At 35.3% G+C, this 22543-nt stretch overlaps 1 protein-coding gene across 1 annotated transcript in view; it reads right to left on the bottom strand.

Moving 5' to 3' along the window:
- Positions 1–6178: 6178 nt before the first annotated feature.
- The window catches only part of LOC106134923 (uncharacterized), a 57379-nt gene continuing 41014 nt past the window's right edge, over positions 6179–22543 (bottom strand). Inside the window, exons 4-6 of the mRNA XM_013335066.2 lie at positions 13209–13309; positions 8771–8879; positions 6179–7789 (exon numbers count right to left, since the gene is read on the bottom strand). Of these exons, the coding sequence (XP_013190520.2) occupies positions 7539–7789; positions 8771–8879; positions 13209–13309 (461 nt within the window). The 3' untranslated portion in view covers positions 6179–7538. The remainder of the gene's footprint in view (positions 7790–8770; positions 8880–13208; positions 13310–22543) is intronic.

The raw sequence follows: 22543 nt of genomic DNA, 5'->3' as shown, positions 1-22543 counted from the left end.
TAATGAAACATGTTACAAACAAACTAATAGTTGCGATGTGCGATATCATTTACCAACTTATCCTTTCATAATCATATTAAAAGCAAAAGAATCAAATGGACCTACTACCTTTTGTTACGAGAATGACGAACAAATTAATAGCAATTCTATTAAATTAGAAGTATCAAATACCTGTACTAACACCTGCCGATGGCTTTCCTCTCAAATAGACAGCTAGTGGAGCGCACACTAGCCTATATGCGGTTTGCAGGTCGAGTGCTGCCCGAGGTGTCACATACATCATGTTTATCGCTCCCCAGACTATTAGACCTGGCTTTCCACTATATAGGCCATATAAGAGGGTATATCCGATGTATTAAAGATGTGTCCTAGTTTGTTCTCTAAACGTATTTATTTTACAAGCGATCTCGGGTATTATAGGTACATTAGTAAAGGACGCCCGCAGTTCCAAAAGCGTATTCAAAAATTTCCGTTAATTTCGATAAAAACAATAATTTTTAGTAAAACTGTTTAAGGCAACTTAGGTACATGTCTATTTTCAAAATTGGATACAAGGCAAAACTTATTGGCGTCACATTACTTAAATCTAATTTTATTTACTACCACCTTCAAAGCGCATATGTAGGAAAAGCCGCGAAACAAGATGCACTGCAGCATTTTCACCGGACGTCAATTTACAAATATATATTTCGTGGACGAATGCACACTGTCTGCACCATATGTACATCGTATCTAGGGTTGTGTGATTTCTAACGTATATCAAATATCAATACCTAATTATCATAAAATCAAACACTTCAATACATCTGAATCGAAAGTCAATCATTTGAAAATGTTATAAAATATTGGTACGTTATACCTCATCTACGTCAAAAATTAGTATGAACATGACTGTTATTATTCCAAACATGTTTATATCATAGTGAAGTGTTTTTTTAACCTTTTTTTTAACAGCAATGTGGGTGGGTATTTTCTTCTGGCAAGAAGCCATCTCATATTGTGCGCTTCGCAATATTTTACTAAATACGTGGTTCGCTAAACAAATGGATATCGCTTCTATAGATTAGTAAGCGAAAGACCGAATTGAGATTGAAATAGTGAAAGCCCATCGCCTAAAACAATTATTCCAAGTTTGTTAGTTTTCCCTTGATAGACTTTTACAATCTGCATGGGAAGAGAAACAGTTGGTACACACTATGTTTTTGCTTCCCTACCAGACCAGTATAGAAGCTTTTTAAAATTGGAAAATGTAATTATTTTTAAAATGTTGGTATTATATTGTTGGCAAAAATAGGTAGCTTTGCGAAGTATTTTTTCTACTAGCTAGGAAACGAAGGCAATGTATTGACTTAAATTTTATATTCTGATAGAGTTTTTCGAGAAAATTTAAATTGTAGTTGAGTCTACTATTAGTCCCATAAGACTTCATTATTCTCAAGGACGAATGCATTAAAAATAATTTTATTCATTCTGTATGTTCACGTTTACCGACATAGGTATATAACTTGAAAACTAGATTCCTAGCTCAGACATTGCTATGAGCAAACATGGTGCAAACATAAACTAACTTGAAAATGCATGCATTATTCCATATTCAAACGTAGCTGGCGATGCAGGCACATGCAGACTTATTAATACCAGTCACGTGCGTTGCGACCACGGACATACATCGCAATAGATCACGAAGTTCACTACAGTTCAATTTGTTACTGTGAAGTCAACAGAGTAAGCTTAAACTCAAACAATTTGTTACTGTGAAGTCAACAGAGTAACTCATATGACCAAGACCCAGTAGTACCTAAAATACTATCTGACTTACCTATATAATCCTCGACCCCAATCCGGAACCAAACTCTTAGTTTGCTCTTTGTTGCACCATATATTTATTTATTAACACAAGGCATACACAATAGGTAACAATCGTAAAAACTTATTTTAAAATACATTCATCATTCTGAACTAGATTGAGACCCAAAAACGCGTATACACAGCATGACAGGTCCAATTAACAATTAACAAAAAGGCAATATAAATGATGTCGTTATTACATTGTAATCCCTTCCAGGCAACCTTATTATTAGTCTGTGCAGATGCTCATAATCAAAGTACTACATAGAAAAAACTAGTACATGTTGTTGATCTCTTATTTTGACTTACTTTTATAAGATAAATCTAACAGGTTCATGAAACAGTTTGCAAAAATGTTTACATTGAGGCCGAATTAATATATTTGCAGTATCTATTTTGGTACATGTCTGTATTTGCCACCCTGACATGGGTTCTCTCGTAACTCCTCCAAACTATTGAGGCGAGACTGTCCCGGTATCAAAACTCATTATGCGTCACTCTAGCAAAATTTTATGGAATTAGCAATTCATTATCTTCCTAGTATTTATCTCGGTTCCGTGACCTTTACCATGGTATTCTACGAACGTAACCTTTTTTTTATAGGTACTATAGCCACCGTGGTTGTCGCGCTTGGTGTAAGTCTCACACTTAAACCTTACTCAAATTTTACGTTAAAGAAAAGAAAGCACAGATTAAAAAAAAACATATATCTATAAATGTTAGAAATACATTTGTTCTCTGCAAAGTTCGTCAGGCGTCGGTAGCATATTAACAGGAGTTTCCGTTTCCTGACATGACCTTTCGGTCAAAAACTGTTTAAGTTATAGACCGAAAGGTCAGAACCCGAAACCGCCGAGCTTCCATGAAGAGAGGTGTGAATGTGGATGAAGTGTCCAAAATATTATTATACCTCCGACGTGATTATTTATATATCAGCACTTTTCTTAACAAAAAAAATTGAAATTCCATTTTTCAAACAGACTGGACTACTCAATTTATCGCGATAAAGGGGCAATATTCCTCCCCTTCCTATTTCCTGTTTCCGGTGTATAATTTGGTAGGGAAAGTTCCCGCCCTAAAAAGGAAATGACCAATGCACCCTTTAAATTAAGCGTAGGCTTATAAAAAATTTATTTGACAGGCCATTTTACAACTGATATATGGAAATATATTAAGTGTAAAATGTTAAATAATATATGTATGTAATAAAAGTAGGAATTAAAAATAAGTTTTGCAATGGGCTAACAACCTGTCACTATTTGAATCTCAATTTTATAACTAAGCGATACAGCTCAACGTGACCATTCAGTATTTCCGAGATTGTTGGCTCTGTCTACGCCGTAATGAATACATTACTATGTAAAGAGAATGTGGAAGGTTTCAGGTACTCCAATTCTCAAATCAACCGAAATTGCTACGAAAAGCCTTGTATTATGTAGCCACCAAAATCGACAGTCATTTTCTGAGAAGGTAATCTGCTGCTAAGTCGGTGTTATTGCGAAAACCGATGATATTTTATTGCCTTTCAAGAGGGGTGAAGTTACATTTGTCGTCGGACTGCACTTTAGCCTTACTTTTATTCAAATTGAAAAAGATAATTTTCATTTACGATTGTCATCGTTTTCATAATAGCGACCAGAATCTAATTGAGAATTTTTAATTACAGTGAGTTTATTCCTTGTTCTAATAATTTTAATTGAATAATGCCAAAATATTTATAGGCATATAAAATTAGTATTGAAACTACTACTTTAATCAATTTCCAAAAAAACTCACTACTTATGTGGAATCTATGTATGACAAATGAAGCCAAAACTATTACTTTATTGTAATTGGCTTGGTCCAATTTAAAAACTGGTATACAATAATTTCTTCCTCCACCCCTCTAAGAGGATAATGCAGGTCAGTTTTTTTTTGTTTTAAGACGGGAAGCCGCGGACAACAGCAAGCTGATATCGGTACATTAAAAAGGCCGTTACGATCGAAAGAGCAGTCTATCTAGATTAACAAAACAAAGCCCAGGTCATTATAATTTGAAACTAAACACAGAATAAAAGCAGGGCGAACGGTGAGCTCCATAATTACTTTGCACGCAATACCTTCATTAACTTATTTTCAGCTATGAAGAAACAATTACTGGGAAAGTACCCTGTTTTATTGGCGATGCTATTAGACTGTCGGCGAAGAGTTTACTCGCAGTGTATTTAATTACTAGCTAGAATAGCTTTGCCAGATAAGACTGAACAACAATTCACATGGAAATACCAATTAACCTAAGTCTTTTCTATGTAGTTTTTTGTTTATGTGGGAGATTTTTATTTAAGAGCTAAAAGTCTTGTCGGTGGAGTTAAGTAGAGCGTCCTCCATTCATCTCTTTTCTCTGTTATTTTTTTTATTTGTTGGTATATTGTTACGTTTAATTTTGCTTAATTTGTCAAACTATTTTAGAAGAACATTCAAAGAAGCAAAACAGGAAATAATGTTTTGCTTAACTATTAAAAAGCGTTCAGCGAATGTCATTTTGTGTGGAGAGTAGAAATAGTACCTAAGTTCTTATTAGAGTAAACATTTTCTATTGGAAGTTTTCTATGGTTATTCAGAAAATTTCACGAAGAACACATATATTAATAAGTTCTTGTTTCACGTCTTCTGCCCATATTCTTTCTTCTTCTTCTGCATGGCTCGCGCGACGCTGTTTTTCTTGCGATAAACTATCGCTGTCCCGTTTCACGTTATAATAAAAAGCGAAACAGCGATGTTTCGCGCGTTAAAAACAGCGTCGCGCGTGCCATGCTACGGAAACAAGTGTAGTTTGCGCCTGAAGTAGAATAAGTAGTAAGTCGAAGTAACTAGAATTTGTTACAAACTAGCCTAGATGGGAAGATTAGTTTACCCATGCATTCCGTTTGTTAAGTTTTATGTTACGTTAACTGAAATCAAGCACTGTATTTAACAAGAAGTGGTCACGACAATCACGGCTAAAAACTGAACATAGACTTGATGTATGTATGCAAAAACAAATTTCCCTCGAAGGTAACCCCATTAAGTGGTCATTTTCCGCTCGTTGAGCAGACTGGCTCATCAAAGCCTATTAACGTCTAATTTCTTGCCATTCTGAATGCACTATTTAGTGGACCTTTCTGAATATTTAATATTGAATTTAAAAATTTATATTTTATTTCTTGAGGATTGAATTTTAGATTTGTAGGGATTTTCATAATAATTTTAATAGTTTTAATTGTAAATACATCAAATAATAAATAAAATTATATTTTAGTAATAAACGGACAACCTATATCACTACTCATACGCGGAACTCTTTCGTCCTGCCATAAATTCGGCGGACAAGTAAAATGAAAAAATGACAGTTTGACAAGTGTCAATCTTATTGTATTTCTTGGCCCGTTTGTTGCTATACGCTTGAATATTAATTTAATTCTTTTATTTCATCCTATATCCATTTCCCTATTCTCTTACTCTGACTGCGCTTCACCTTCTATCAAGTAAGCTTTGAATCTATCGCTACAGATTTATAAAATACTTACACCTGCCCATAGCTCCGCCCGCGTGAATAATACCATATTGTATATACATTATTTTTCCTTACTCAAAACTAGATATGTATGTACGTACATGTATGCAAAATTTCATAGGTCCTGTGTGGTTTAAAACTGTAAGAGGTCACAAATAAATAAACAAATTCGCACCTATCCTATAACATCGCTGTGGATTTTAAGAAATTTTGTACTGTTGATTATTTAAATAGCATTTTCTCAAAAAAGAAAATTGGTTTTGATTAAATATAGCATCAAAGTTACGTCCTAAATTTAGATACAAGTTACTAAAGATACAAAATAAATTGCTTTCCGCACACATCTACCTTGCTACATTTTGTCCTAAAACTTGGACTGATGCATAATGAATGACGCGCCCGCCTCGGATTTATAGAGCCTTCCTACAGGATTTGTGGAGTTGTAAGAATAAAGCGGAAAGAGGATTTATGTAACAACGTTAGACAGGTATTGCTTAACAACTAGTTGCACTAGAAGAAAATTTTCAGCGTATCTAAACTTTCTAAGTTTTCAACCATAAGTTAACATTTCTAATCTTTTTACGGCATGTAATTAATGCCGAATCATCGCTTCCGCTACATACTCTTATCAGAGTGATGTGGAGATCAGAAATAGGAGAAAAATAGTAATTAGGATCTGAACCTGGGTATGACGCTTTTCTGTTCGATTTAGTCCTTCGATCATTGACTGTAACTTACTATGTGTATTTATATTCTTAAAAAATTAAAACGAAAAAGAAAAATGTATCGATTTATTAAACTTAAAACTATTTACACATTATGCTTAAGGTAACTGCAGTTTACCTAAGTTTGACTATGAACATCGTCCTGGAGCGATTATTTCGGAGCACTCTCGGAGGCTCCTCGTATGTGATCGTGTTCACTCCACTGTACTGATTGCGTTTCGCTTTCGTATTATTAAGTTTACAAATACAGCTGTGTGCAGTAAAAGGTGGCCACCCGTTGGTATTGTATATTTCTCTGAAGGCGACTACATACATCTCGTGAGCATGATGTGACCACCATAAGAATTACATGAATAAAGTACACATACATACTAGGAGTTTTTCGGGGTTTCGCTCCCTTAAATAAAAATTTTAAGGCTGCTTAATCTACAAATACCAGTTCATATATATATAAAGTGCCAGTTAGATGGGTGCCCAACATAAATTGAAGAATATTTCCTTAATTACTTTGTTCTCCAAGTCATACTATTGACACTCCATTTCAGTCAAAATAGAATTTAAGCTAGCAAAATCCTAATCACTGAAGTAAAAATAAATAACTGTTCTAAATAATCCTAAGTACTTCAGAACATACTGACCACTTTATCCTTACACTAGCCGTCTACCTCAGAACTCCTTGGGTAGAAGAGCATTATCAATTACCTACTCGTATAAATTCAAACCATCATTATGAAAATCGCATAAAATCCATCCAGTCCTTTTGTTATTTATTACAAAAAGCCTTCTATCATGGCTCTGTCACATTATTGTTACTCCCATACTTTTTTCATGAAATCATTCACAACACTCATGCAACTATCATTAGTTGGTTTCTTTCAAAAAATACTAAAGTACGTTTTTTTTTGCGCGAACTTACTTATAATTAAGTAAAAACACAACTTTTATTATGTAGTTAATAATGGTAACTTTTGGGTCTGAAACATGGGCTAATTACATGGTAACTCAGAGATCCAAATTACAGCATACATAACATTTTGTAGTTCACTGTTTTTTTTTCATATTATTAAATAATATCGTTTTTAAAGGATATTTAAAGACCTTAGTAGACGAGGGACAGTTTATTTTATTAAGAACGCAAATGATAAAAAAGTTAGGTAAACTATAATGTATCAATTATGTAATTTATTTTCAGGGTTCCCCTAAAGTGCGATTTTATTATTGTATATTTCACACAATAAAATTTATATTCCTCAAGGGAAATAGACGCAATATTATGTATATGTTTTTATTGTATGTATTCATTTAAATCAATTAAATGAAAAATAAAACAAATTTTGCAAATCTTACGATTGCTATAGTCTATCATCTAAACAGGCCTTTAAATTCACCCAACTAACACTCAAAATGGCATCACTAGCTTACTATCTCACTCATCAATCAGACCTCACTTCACATATAAAGTAGGTTTCGAACGAGCACGGCGAATCGTTCCATTTTAACCCCTTGTCGTCTCTATTCCATAGTTCTAGACAGTTTTCTTCTTCTCCGTTTTCATATCTGAAGTTGTTGGGCTCGCCAGCATTCCAGTTGACGAAGGTGAGAGGCCTGCCATTGGCCATCCAGAAGAAGTTGCCCTCTTCGGCCAAATCTGTGCCCGATGTCCAGAAATGCTCGCGTCCGTAGCCTGAAAATACATTAAAAATATATATGTGAGTCACTTTTGAGATTAAAAAAAAGTTATAGGTACCTAGTTGATTGTGTACATTGCTTGGGTAGGATAGGGGTGATGGCAAAGCAAAGAGGAATGGAAGATAATCTTGGTATGTAAAATCCTCAGGAAATGTGGAATTTTAAGAGCTAATATCCTGAAATATCTACTAGCATGGATAATAAACCTATTTGTCCCGGTTGTGTCCTGCTTAGAGAAGATATTAATATGGTCATGGAATGGATAAGTCAGGTGTTACTTAGTGACTCTGCCTGACTTGCGTCACCCAGAGTAACCTAACTCATGTTGGATCATGGCTATTTCACTAGGTCTATTATACTATTCCCTTTGTCGTCTTTGAACTCCTTTTTCTCAGTGTTATCCTCACCATTGTAGAGAGGAGCCCAAACTATTGTCGTTTTACGGCAGTAGTGGGAAATATGAAGTAGCAATGTCCTTTTCAAAATTGCCGACATGGAAGGTAGGTATACTTAATATTGCAAAATGATAAACGGTCAATTTGAATGCATCGGCGCGTGCAATCGCCAGCCAAATTAGACGGCGCGCTCTCAAATTGCATCGAAATCATATTTTAGGATCCGAGGGTCGGCGGACTCCGTGTTTACGTCTGTCGTAAAAATGAAATCGTTTCACTAACAGATTAAAAAAGATGAATATTAAAACCACAATTTCAAGGCTATAAACAACTTTTTTTATTTAATCACAATAAAGAAGCAATTTTTTTATGGAAACACTGACATCATTGTGTCAAGAATTAAGAAATAAGTACGAAGATTTCCCAAAACTCCCCCGGGAACAGGGTACTTAACTATTTTTTAAATATTATTAAAGCTCTAAAGTATTTTTTGGTTATCAAATATACTAAATGAGATGATTTTCCAAGTTCCAATGTGAATTAAAATTTGACAAAGTAGAAATCGTCATAATAATGCTTACCAGAATCTTTGACATATTGTTCCAGCTTATCATTCTCCTGCTGCGAAGAGATAGACGCCAGGTGCATCCCGTGGAACCGGCAGTACTGCTGCGCTTTGAACCAGTTTGCCTGAAAATCAAACAGAGGAATGAAATTAAGGTTACATGAGAACACCCCGTGGTCTATTCTATGAAGAAGAGGATGTATTAGGTATTAACGCCAGGAGAAAGAACATCATTGGTAGTCTGGAAGTAATCAGTATTAATGATGAGTTTTATTACACAATGTTATGTCGTGGCATCAGAAAACCACGATCGTATATGGGTTAGGTTTGTCTTCAAAGGTTGCGGAGGTAGACTTAATATAAAAGCCTGACTACCTGAATCTCTTTTAACCGACCGTCAAAAAGATACATTATGTGTGGTGGTATTATGCATGCTAAACATATAACAACAAACGCCACATATGATGAGGAATGTGGTTTGGCTGTTTAGCTCTCCTATAATATATCTATTTAAAGGTTAAGGCCCATCGTTGGTCATTCTGCCACTCTCCCACGTATGTTCGCCACCAGTTAATACAACAGGCGGAAAGGTCAAATCCATGATTGAATACTTCTATCTGGCATTTCAGCAGTAATAAAGTCTAGACATTAAATTATTAAAGTTTTGTCTATTAATCTTCAAAATATGATTAATTTCGCCTTAATCTTATATTTTTCTGTTATTACAAAACTCGATTGAAATTTTGTAATACCTCAGTGTTGCCGCTAAAGAAGATAAATTCGCCTTTAATGATGAATGCTTTTAACATCTGCTTGTACGTTATAGCAAAAAAAGAAACACCTTAGGCTAACAACTGTCTTTGAATCAACTGGACGGATTCTGATAAGGTTTTTGTCGGATAAGGATACGGATTTTGTCAAAATTCACCACAGGAATAGACTAAATCTTCAGAATGATATTAAACAATTTTCTAAAGTTTCTACGGGAGAGAACCTAATCTAATAAGGTGTGGTTGTCAAATTAGATAGATTATTTAAATTTTTGGTTAGATGGTCAAATGTTTTGAGACTATCGGCTCTGTCTACCCCGCAACATATATTCCTATAGTTTTATATTTACTGATATCAAGTTAGAAATTCATGGATGCTATTACCTCGAAACTTTTTAAAATTTTAATAAACGAAATTTTTGACCAATGATTCTTGAAGGGTCTTCTAATAATTTTAAATATAAGTAGACATTGTTGTTTTCCTAAACCTTTGACTGGTGAAGAATCACACGCACGGAAGCCTGGTTCCCTGCGTTAATCAGCTCAGTGACTCGGTAATAACGCACGCCAAATGTACTGGAAACTGACTATGTGTATTTGGGGTCAATACAATGTTAACTAAGCAAAGTTTACTAAACTGTTGAGAGAAAACTGCGACTGGCATTAATCGTATTTCTTTATTGGACCAAACATTACTAGACAGACCTTTCGCAAGGCGTCTAAACTTGATCGGTGAATCTTTTATTAATATGCCATCCAGTTGAACTTGGCCTACGAAATTTCTCAAACTTAGGCAGGGAAAGAAAACGCTTGGAAAAACTTTGGTAAAAAGAGAACCGCCTCCAATCGATATTCTCCTTTTCTCAATTCGATATTTTTAAAACTTAAGTGTAACAAACACTTTTCTGAAAACTAGGTACTTAAAAATCGGTACAGCGAAACGCGAGATCGCGGACAAACAAATATACACATACAGGATATACTGAGAACCACCTTATTTTTGAGGGCGGTTAAAATATACAAGGGTCACTTAATGTTTGAGATTATCATGTTATGAAAACCACTTTCTATTAGAGGGATGTATATCTGTTTGTCTTCTGAGTAATAACTAAAAAATCCTTTTCTACAAAATCATTATTTGATTTCCAAACAAACACTCCTCAAAACCATTGTTTACTCAACTTGCAAAATGTACTTTCTACTCGTCACTACTCGTACATTGTTTATGCAATTATCATCGAGCTAATGAGGTTAAAACTACAGACTTAATTATGACGCTTAGGTTAACTCAGAGCCGCGTCAAAGCAAGTAATTTGCTGACATAATTATAGAGTTCACTGTCGTATGACGTCATAGCGACGAAGGCAATGTTGATAATTCAGCACCGGGATGAGAAATTTCGAGCCAAAAACAGAACATTCACAGTGTGGTAGGACTATTAAAATCAAAATATAAGTTCTTCCATCAACACAACACATACATAATTTCTTTCATCATCTTTGTAGACAAAAGATTGGTTCTGTCAAGGATCTTTCTGTAGGATAAGTTGCAAGACTCGAAATACTTTAATCAAGATTCACTGATATTAAACTATCATATTCGTATACTATTAAAAATAAAGGCTTCACATGATTTTAAGAAACAAAATAATCTTTCACAATCGTTACGTTACTAATTATTTTGATAAAAAAAAAACCGAGCAAATAATAATAAAAATTAATAGGACTGACACGTGACATTTAAAACTTCGATTCCAAACGATGAAGCAAGCCTTACAAAAATCATACAAGTCGGCACATGAAAAGAAAAATTCCTCGTTGAAATATTCCATAATTAGCATCTTATCGTGTTGACAACTTGCAAAAGTATGAAGTAACAAGCCATACTTACAAAGAAAGTGAAATAACAAAAAACATCAATGAAAATACCAACGGCACAAAATAAACGGGGCGTGGTTGAAGTAAAGGTAAAGTTCTACCGGGCTTGATTTGTGAGTATAATTTACACTATATTAATTTTGTTTTGGCAAAAGGTCAGGACAAGAGTACCTGAAACTGCCTAGCTTGCATGAAAAGATTATAAATATGTTTTGACCAAATATTTTGTATCATAAGGATTGAAGAGCCTGTAACACAATCGTTTAGTACTTAGCACAGACATTTTTAAATGTCAATTTGGTTAATAAATGAATCGCTGTTGCAAGCATATTTGAATTCTGAACTTTAACTTTTCGGTCCTTTTTCTTAAGAACCTAATTCTTATGAAATTATTATATGTTATGCGAAATTTTATGAGAATTATATGAGCCTACTTGCAATTCCAATTAAGTTTATGGATTATATTCAGGCAAAGTCAATAACGGTGGAGTGCGTTCCATTAAATCAGTATTGGTAAATTGGTGTTAATCAAATAAAATTATTAATATTAATCTCCCAGTGGAATAGAATCCCAACTAAACGAAAGAGAAAGCTGGCGATCAAACACAACATTACGACATTGGGAGATGCGTACGCGCAGCGGCCGGCTGCCGTGCGTGACGTAACTCATTGATCTGTTGTACTGCTGTGTTATTATAATGATGTACGAAAAAGGAAATTATGTATGTTAAAGAATGTTACTTTTTTGATAATAGCAGATAATCATTTAACTATTCCATCTCAAATCAAACCAAGTACCATTATCTGAACTCATGCCTCACACATAATCACCTCTGTGAGTTTGTTTGATAAACTGATAACAGAATTAGGTTCTAAGCGATGCTATCAAGCAGCTATTGGCTGTCTATAAACGCAGAGCTCAAACCGCTGGGTCTAGGGATTTGAAATGTGACGTGTAGGTTTCTTAAGTGGTCTAGGGTCATACTAAACGAGGATTATCTGTAATTCCCGCGGGACGAGAAATTAACGGGTTTATTCCCTTTACGCGTGCGAAGCGACTAGCTTAAATATTTTAGTAACTTAAGAAGCCATAATTATAGTCTCATAATACATTAAAATCTTGATCTTATCGAATCAGATTAGTTTCACTTAGTTATATAACACCTAATCGAGGTCTGTCTGTCCGTCCAATGCAACAACAAAGGCATGCAAGGTCGAAATCTAAATCGATTCTAAGTCGATTCAATTTGTTAATTCAATTGGTACAATGTGTTTTAATGATAAAGATTATTAGGCATTGTCATTGAAAAATTGCATTAAGTCATGATACCTAGTACATAATTATGTATCTTTTTAGCAACGTGCATGCCTTACAAACGTAGAAGGTGATTAAGGTTGCGAAACTGAGATGCCAAGACGGCCGAAAGGATAAAATTTAACTAATTGAGCTATCATCTATAATGTCATTTGTAGTTGTGGATATCGAAAATGTTTAATTCCCCAAAGCATTTTGGAAATTTGGCTCATCATTAAGATATAATGCCATTTATCGCACACATCAAAATATAACATGCTTTATATTTTGATGTGTGCATAACCTTATGGAATAAGTTTCCATAAGGTAATGCACAAAAGGCGGCCTTATCGTATTTTGCAAACTATTCCAGGAAACCAGTAAGAAAATATTTACAAAATAGTTATCTACTGATAATAGACCTAATACCTAATTTAAAATCATATATAAATAACCAAAGCTCTGGAATACATGGTTTCTTTAGGTAATGTAAGAAACATTCCTGATGCTTACCTTAAAGAATATTCCTAAATAGTACCGCTTCTCCCCTGTCTTCAGCAGCGGCATGGTCCACCGCGTCACGCCCAGCTCATCATCGTTGCAGCTCGAGCATTCTGTAAAGATAAAACATACATACATTCACATCATCACGTCTATATCCCTTGCGGGGTAGACAGAGCCTACAGTGAACAGTCTTGAAAGACTGACAGGCCCCGTTCAACTGTATGGCTTAATTATTATGATTCAAATAGTGGCAGGTTGCTAGCTTTCCAAGAGAATCCCAAGTTTATTAGCCTTTCCCTTAGTAACCTTTTACAACATCAATGGGAAACGTATGGAGTGGTCCTATTCCAAAGTGCAAGAGAATAACACTGCACACGATCATCACTTATCTTTTACGAGTCAAACGATGTATATGCTTCGAAACTAGAAATTAGTTTAGGCAATGGTCTAAAAGAAGAATCTCCAAGCTGTTTGTAAAAGTTTGTTCAGTATATATCTCTCTCTTTTTAAGAAGATATTCACCCACGACCCACCATTATCCCCGCATACTTATTTCATCCACATTCATCATTCAATCTCTTCATGCAAGCTCGATGGTTTAGATCCATACCTACTTGACAAAATAATTTTGCTTAATTTCTGCGGACCTTACATCTAATCGCGTGGCCTTTATAGTCACTGTAGTTACAGCATTATTCATTCGAGTCAGATGCTGTATTTTAAATTCACATTTCGCTTTGCCAAAATGCCTGCACGAATTCTCTTGGGAATCATATGGGGAATTGTTTGGTGTGATTACATATGTTTTATAAGAGTCTGCTATTGTTTCGTACATTTGGAATGTTGGTGTCTATTTTGTTTATACATACATATAATTAATGACGTCTTAATCCCTAGGGTAGACAGAACCACTAGTCTTGAAAAGTCACCAATTATTTTTTAATTGGTGCTAACAAAAATCAATGAATTTGAAGATTTAGAGGAAATGAGCGATATTGAAGATGGATGGAAGGAATTTAAAGAAAGAATTGTGAAAGTAGCTGTTGAAGTGTGTGGTGTAAGTAGAAGAAGGAAAGGAAAAAATCACAAAAATGCGTGGATGAGTAAAGATGTGCAAGAACTTGTGCGATTAAAGAAGAAAGCATGGCTGGATTTGTTAGCAGCAAAAGTTAACTTAAGAATGCAAGAGGTTATAGATGAAGATGTGAATGAAGCACGTAAGGAATATAAGAAAATGAAAGATTTGGTTAAGAAAGCTGTGATTAGAAAGAAAGAAGAGTATAAAGAGGATTTTGATAAAAGGCTATCAGAAGACTTTCAGTCAAATCTGAAAGTATTCTGGAAATCCGTAAGGTCAGCCCGAGGAAATACTATAACCAGAGAGCTGACTAGGATCAGATGCCAGGATGGTAGCGTTGTGAAAGGAGAAGAATGTGTACTAAAGATATGGAAGGACTATTTTGAAAGTTTATTTGAAAAAAAGGAAGGAAATAAGAAAGATTTCTGCTATAGCGAAGAAAAGAGAATGAGATGGAAGGCGAAATTGAAATGTTCGAAATTGTGGAAGCACTTAAGAGTATGAAAGCGGGAAAGGCTGCTGGGTGTGATAGAGTGTCGGTCGAGATGCTTAAAGCAGGAAAAGGCGTAGTAGCTAGTCAGTTGTACTGCCTTTTCAATTTGTGTTGGAGAAGCGGCCGAGTACCAAAAGATTGGTGTAAGGCTGTTATCGTGCCACTTTACAAAGGAAAAGGGTCACAGCTGGACTGCAAAAATTATCGTGGTATAAGCCTGCTTAGCGTCGTCGGCAAATTGTATGCTAAGGTATTGATTAATAGAGTCAGGAATGAAACTGATGACAAAATATGGGATGCTCAAGCGGGATTTCGAAAGGGAATGGGATGTACTGATCAGGTCTTTTCCTTGCGGTGCATAGCCGAAAAGTTTTTGGCCAAGAGTCAAAAAGTCTATTGCACATTCGTAGATCTGGAAAAGGCCTATGACAGAGTTGAGAGGAATGAATTGTGGTCAGCACTTTCTATGCATGGGGTGAGCAGTCTCTTAATACGAGCACTGAAATCCTTATATGAGGATTCGAGTGCTTGTGTCAGGATAAACGGAGCGCACACTGAGTGGTTTAAGATTGAGAAAGGCGTTAGGCAAGGATGTGTTGCGTCACCGTGGCTGTTCAACCTATTTATGGATAGCTGTTTGACAGATTTGAAAGAGTCTAAAAGTGGATTAAGGATGAATGAGTTACTCGTCAAATGTCTGCTCTATGCCGACGATCAGGTTATACTGGCGTCATCAGCGGAGGAGTTACAGGAGATGGTAAACTGTATGCATGAAGCTTTAAAAGAGAAAGGAATGAAAGTGAACGTAAGTAAAACTAAAACACTGGTTTTTGAAATGGAGAAAGAAATGACAGCATGTAATATTTTGATTGGAGGAGAAAAAGTGGAGCAAGTGAAAGAGTTTGTATATCTAGGATCAAAGTTTACATCAGATGGCAAGTATGATAGTGATATTGAAAGGAGAGTGAACGCGGGGAACATGGTGAATGGAGCTTTGCATGCCTTTATGAGCAGTCAGAAACTATCCAAAAAGGCTCGACTGGCTGTGCACAGGGGCGTGTTGGTCCCGACATTAATGTATGGGAGTGAAAGTTGGGTATGGCAAAGGAAGCATGAAAGCAGAATAAATGCAGTGGAAATGAGAGCGTTAAGGAGTATGATGGGTGTGAAATTGAGTGACAGGATAAGGAACAGCGTGATAAGGGAATGTTGTGATGTGAAAGAAGATGTAGTTACAGGAATAGAAAAGGGTATGTTAAGATGGTTCGGTCATGTGGAGAGGATGAATGAAAGCAGGTTGACTAAGCAGATATACAAGGAGAGTGTGGAGGGAAAGGTCGGAGTGGGAAGACCTAGACGAACGTATCTTGATCAAATTAAGGACGTCCTGGTAAAGGGTCAGGTCAAAAGTACCCGAAACCGCCGAGCTTGTATGAAGAGAGTTATGAATGTGGACGAAGCGAAAGAAGTATGCAGAGATCGTGGCAAGTGGAAAGAGGTAGTCTCTGCCTACCCCTCCGGGAAAGAGGCGTGATTTTATGTATGTATGTAAAAATCAATGTGCCGTGTGGTTCCCACACGGCACATTGATTTTTGTTGTCGAAAAATTACTTTTTATTAATTAGTTGTTTTTTACGACTTCCGGTAAGGGATAAAAACATAATAGTAGTGTTAACGTATAGAAAAATGTGTTTTAGTTACATAAATACATAGATACTCGTATAATAACGTCTTTATACCTTACGGAGTAGACAAAGTCAGGACAGAAACGGACTGAAAGGCCACGTTCAATTGTATAGCTTAATGATGGAATTGTGATTCAAATTTTATCGCTAAAAGAAGAATCTTAAGTTTATTAGTCTTACCCTTGATTGGCTTTTACAATCTGCCGGGAAGAGAAGCAGTTAGCGCACACTATATTATTTTCCTCGCTACCTGATCAATAGAAGCTGGCGCTTCCATCAAAATTACATCTTACTTGTACTTATGAAAGATCATTAATCATACTATCACCACATCACCGCTGATATATATCTACTAACAAAATAAAACATAAAGACAAGTGTCTAGTGGTTAAGACGTACGTGCAATTTATTCATAATCACTTTCTATTCGGCACTGGTCTATTGTTACAAGTGTAATAACTAATGACATGTACCTACTCGTAACAATAATTATAGAGATAGGTATACAAGACATAATAATATATCAGTCTACTATTAAAAGTTGGTTGTATGAATACATATAGGTACAAATAATCACGTCTCACTTACGGGGTAATGGAAAGAGAAATAGCAAAAAAAGACTAAAACACTCCAAAACTAAGGAATTGTTTGATGTTTGAACCGGTCAATACAGAAAGTGAAAATATGGTCAGAATATATCAAACACATTGAAAACGAAAACTTGTGCTTTGGGATAATTATTATAAATACTCTTATGAAGAAAACCCATGACACCAGAAAATGTTTGTTTTCTGTTAAGACCTTTTTTTTTTTTTGTTATCGAATGGGAAATCCTTTTTACGGACAACCCCCCGGGTCTTCACCCGGGAGAGTGTAGGACTCCTGGCAGCTAGTATACCAGCCTACCCACTAAAACCCCTCCGTTCGCCCTTCTTGCCATTTTGAGAGGGCATCATGAGATCGCAGGCATTTCACCACGATACCCTCTGGCTGCCCGGCGCTTCTGTGCCGGGAATCTTGCTGTTTTCTGTTTTCTGTTAAGACCTGACCAAGGTTCGAACCCGGAAATGGTTCAGAGATCTGAATACACTGTACATAAAACAAAAAAAAAAAATACAAAATCAACGTTAAGAAAAACATATAGAAAATCGAAACACACTTGTTTGAGGATCCATTACGTTGGCAATACAATGAAGCACGTACATAGTTATACTTGTTATCTAATGCCTCGTTATCAAGTTTGAAATTATAACACCATAACAGCCATCATCATCGTACGTTTTTTGTGAAATTCTTACGTGACCATGATGTCGGCGACGACCTTAGATGCCGTGTTCTAGATCATGCCCCACTTTCCCTGTTATATTACTTATTTTAATATATTTTTTATAATCTACTAGCTTTCCGCCCGCGGCTTCGCCCACGTGTAATTCGGTTATATATAGCGTTTTTTAATGATCTCGACAGGGCTTTTTCTTCCACAGGCTGAAATCTTGTTACAACTGGAATTAAATATAGCCTGTGTTACTCAGGGATGATGTAGCTTTCTAATGGTGAATGTTTGAAATCGATTCAGTAGTTTCGGAGTTTATCGATTACATGTGTAAACAAACAAACATATAAAAAAATAGATTGTTCCTCTTTATAATATTAGTATACATACAAATCTATATAGAAAAAGAAAAGCGAGACAAAATCATCGTCTCAAAAGAAAAAAAAAACAGGATTTATAGGACGAAGAGGCCTTACAGGATTTCCTTCTGTTTAAGTATTTGCGTCTGATAGTCATCATCCCATGTGAATGAGCTGATGATGGAAGGTACAATTCCTCAACGGTTAGGAGTTGAAAGAAAATTCTTACGAAGTTATACGTACATGTGAGGCTATTAGGTTGACCTGATAATAAAAAGTAAATCTCATTAACGTTAAGAATTTAGGTGAAAATGGATGCGGACAAATTTCGTCTCTTCACTTGTTTCCTTTTAGCTGTTTGTATGGGTAGTGTTAACACAAAATAGGGATTTAAAGGCGTGATGTTATTAATGTTATGCATGTATGTACATAGGGTAAGGTTGCTTAAATCGTACCACCGCCTAAGTCGTACCCCGGTAATTTCTCACTTGATACACAAAAAATGCACCATCTGATGACATTTATCTGAACTATTTAGTCAGGCAAACAAATTCAAACAAGTGGAACGCTGCTCGGCTTCGTGAAACGAAGATATTTAAAAAGTAAGTATTTTATACGTATTGCATTACAATTTTTGGCATATTTATAAGCTATTTATGGCAGGATAGCGATAGTTAATTTATTTCTTTGACAATGTCTATTTAGAGTGCGTATCTAGCAATAGTTTAAGTATACTCAAACATGAGATATTTATAGGTTATATTAGTTGTTTTAATTTGAAATTCAGAAGTCCCCTCTGCTTAAGTCGTACCTGTGCTAAATTCCTTAGTCGTACCGGTACGACTTAGGTATAAATAAAATTATTTAACAATTAATTTATTTTTTTATCAGGTTATAAATACTACATAGCATGAAAAAGATAAAATACAATACTTGAAAGCAAGAGGATATGGAACAGGCTCTATAATAGAAGCCAAGGAAAATATAAAGAAGAAGAAGAAGCCTGTACTAGATATGAAAAAATCAAAATTGAAAAAGGAATTAATAAAAGTACTTATTAAAAGAAGAAATAAAGAAAAACAAAAAAATAAAAGCTAAAGCATCATGGTTATGCCAACTATGTAAAGAAGATCGCGAAGAAAACATGATCCAGTGCATAAAATGTAAAGTCTGGATACATGACCTATGCGCTGGTGTAGAAAGTAGTAACTACCATTAAAAAATATATTTGTGATATCTGTGTTAGTAAGTAGATTCGATATTATAACTTCTTGATAACCAAAACATGTTTCAAGTTATCTCTTGTTATTCAGTATTATTTCTATATAGTTTATTATGACTTCATTGAAGTCTATTTTCTAAGTACGACTTAGGCTATAGGTGGTACGAGTTAGGAACTGAGGCGCCTTAGTCGTACCGAAAGCAGGTTTGTTAAAATTGTTAATTTAACTATTTTGATGAAAGATTTGTTAGTGTCTATAAACGTTGATGGAAAGGCAACTAAATAAAGATTCGACAGATGTAAGAAGTTGTGTTTAATTTCAATTGTAGTAATTATTAGAGTAACGTTTCCTTAGGGGGTACGACTTAAGCAACCTTACCCTAATTATGTATGTTAAAGAGACGACTGAAAGTTGTCATACAAAGTCTTTTTTTTTAAGGATGGGAAATCATCAAATGACCTCTCCCGCTCTGGGCGGAACGGAAGGGAGTGTCAGACTTTTACTGACTAAAACCCACCTCGTTCCTTCAGTTGCCCTTTGCGTTCCGGGGCCACGGTATCTCGTTAGAACTTTCCCGCAGCCCCGGCTCAGTTTATTCCGTTTCCCCCCCTTGGGGGTTGACATTTCAAAAATCCCTTCTTAGTGCTCACTTATGTTACTAAAGGAACCTCTGTTCAAAATCTCAGACTCCTATACCGAGCGGTTTCGGCTGTGCGTTAATAAATCAGTCACCCAATCGCACCCCCTAAATCACGATTGGAGGGTAGTTTGAAAAAACTTATAATGTCAAACATATTTACTTGCCTATGTACGTGTTCATGCCAAGTTTCAAGTTTATAAACCCAAGGAATAAGATTTTTCATAGAAACGTTTTTACCCCTTTTCCCCCCTTGGGGATTGAATTTCCAAAAATCCTTTCTTAGTGCTCCCCTACATATCCCAAGGAACCTACATTCCAAATTTCAGCTGTCTACGACCAGTAGTTTCGACTGTGCGTTGTCTGTCAGTCAGTCACTCAGTAACGGAAGAGTTTTATATATAAAGATGGATGGTAATAGTAGTATGGACGAGTGCTGTGTGGTTATCGGCACTTAAGAATAGGAACTGTCCATCTTTCCATGTCATAAAAGGCAACTAAGGAAATAGGAGCTTATTTAACAAGTGCAAGCTTTCATGCTTCTCTTGTCGTTCAAAATGTAAAAATCAATCAAAGGCTTATCAACTTTCGATTCTTCTTTTAGGCGATGTCCTAACAACTCATCTGAATCTCAATTCTATGATTAAGCCATACATCGTGGCATTTTGTTGGTTCTGTCTACCCCGCAAGAGATATATGTATGTGTGTGTGTGTTATGTAATATATGGAGTAAAAAAAGAATAAAAAGTTAGACACATTGCTATGATTACGAGAATGTGCAGTATTATAATTAAATTAGGTTAATTTAACTGATTTTATCAATTTGATTTATGTAAAAAAATACGTCAGTGTACGTGATGATGAAGCCTTTGGAATTGCCCACGATGAAGCAAATTAAACGATCGAGACAACGCATAATGTAGGTAGCGAAAGTAAAATTACTCATATTATGGATGTTTCTTAAGTGTTTGTGTGGATCTCCGGGTGTAATCGTTAAGCAATCATTGATTGATTTGACTTTGACAGCCTCTCAACATAATAGCAACATTCTTGTTTTTGGACCTCAGGTCTCGCTAAGGACGAAATCTTAGACTTTCTTATGATGGAGAAACCCACAATAAATTTTGTATACGTGGTAGTTTTGACTCTTTAGTAAAGATCTTATAACTTTTTAATTCAGATACTGATTGTGTAGAAAAATAACTCATGAGTAATTTTCACATTCAATGTACGAAAGGCTCATAAACTAAGCTATAATAAAGATTATTTAATTAAAGGAGAAAAATAAAAATTCTTTGTCACCTTGTATATTTAAAAGTGCTTACATACATACATATAATCACGTCTATATCCCTTGCGGGGTAGACAGAGCCAACAGTCTTGTGAAGACTAATAGGCCATGTTCAGCTGTTTGGCTTTAAGATAGAATTGAGATTCAAATAGTGACAGGTTGCTAGCCCATCGCCTAAAAGAAGAATCCCAAGTTTATAAGCCTACTCCTTAGTCGCCTTTTACGACATCCATGGGAAAGAGATGGAGTGGTCCTATTCTTTTTTCTATTGGTGCCGAGAACCGCACGGCAAAAGTGCTTAATAGGAAATAAAGATAGTCAAATCAAAGTCAATGAATTGTTGACCTGAAATAGAAAAATAAAGATAATTGATTACCTGTTTTGCTTAAAATCTGATTGTTGTTATAACTGACAGTGTTGGAGTCTGCGATCCAGCTCACCAGATACAACACAACACATAACTGTCGATGACACATTTTGTTCAATTTCACTTTTTCACTGTTAAAGTTCAGCGTTTAAATGTTACCGAGTAGACTATGTCACAGTTCATACATATATTGTTTCTTGAAGTTTTTCTTATATGTTGGCTAACCTTTAATGACAAATAGTGGTATTGCGGTCAGTTAATGATTCGGAATTTAAAATAACAGAAATATGAACTTCTTTTTTTTATATCTGTCGGAGAACATTTAGCGTAATGTGTCAAACACTCGGCATTCCATACAAACCGCAATAACATTTATGCATCGTTATTTGATCGGAACTAATGTTAATAGACTAAAAAAATTACTGATAGGGTTACTGTCTAGCTGTCATCAACATCATTTTTAGTTGCAATCAATGTTTAACTAATTTTAATATTTCTGTATTATAGCTTAAAATTATATAATCAAATTTGACAAAAGGTAGGTAACTGCTTACAGCACGTGAAAATTATGATCAAAGCATGTAAAGAAAAATACAACCTCCTAATACCTCCTCGATACTTGTACGATACTAAGGTATAATTTTCTTTGTGGCTCCCTGTACATAACTGTTAATGAAAAATCCAGTTGTAAAAATTGAAAGTACTTATTTTTTTTCCAAATTACTTCTTAATTGCAGTGAATTCTGCACTAACCACTTAGTGATATCAAAAAACAATCACTGATGACATCGGTAAATATTTTTTTCTTGTCCGATGTGAAGGTAATTTTGGTGTAGAAAAATAACACAATGTAGATTTGTTAGTTTGGTGAGAAACGGATATCGTTGTATCGAATAAATAATTGAATTATCCTGATGGCGCTTTCAAATGATATTCCT

The sequence above is a fragment of the Amyelois transitella genome, chromosome 11, assembly GCF_032362555.1.
Source record: "Amyelois transitella isolate CPQ chromosome 11, ilAmyTran1.1, whole genome shotgun sequence".
NCBI lineage: Eukaryota > Metazoa > Arthropoda > Insecta > Lepidoptera > Pyralidae > Amyelois > Amyelois transitella.
Note: the sequence above shows the minus strand (reverse complement) of the source record. Positions and strands in the feature narration are given on the sequence as shown.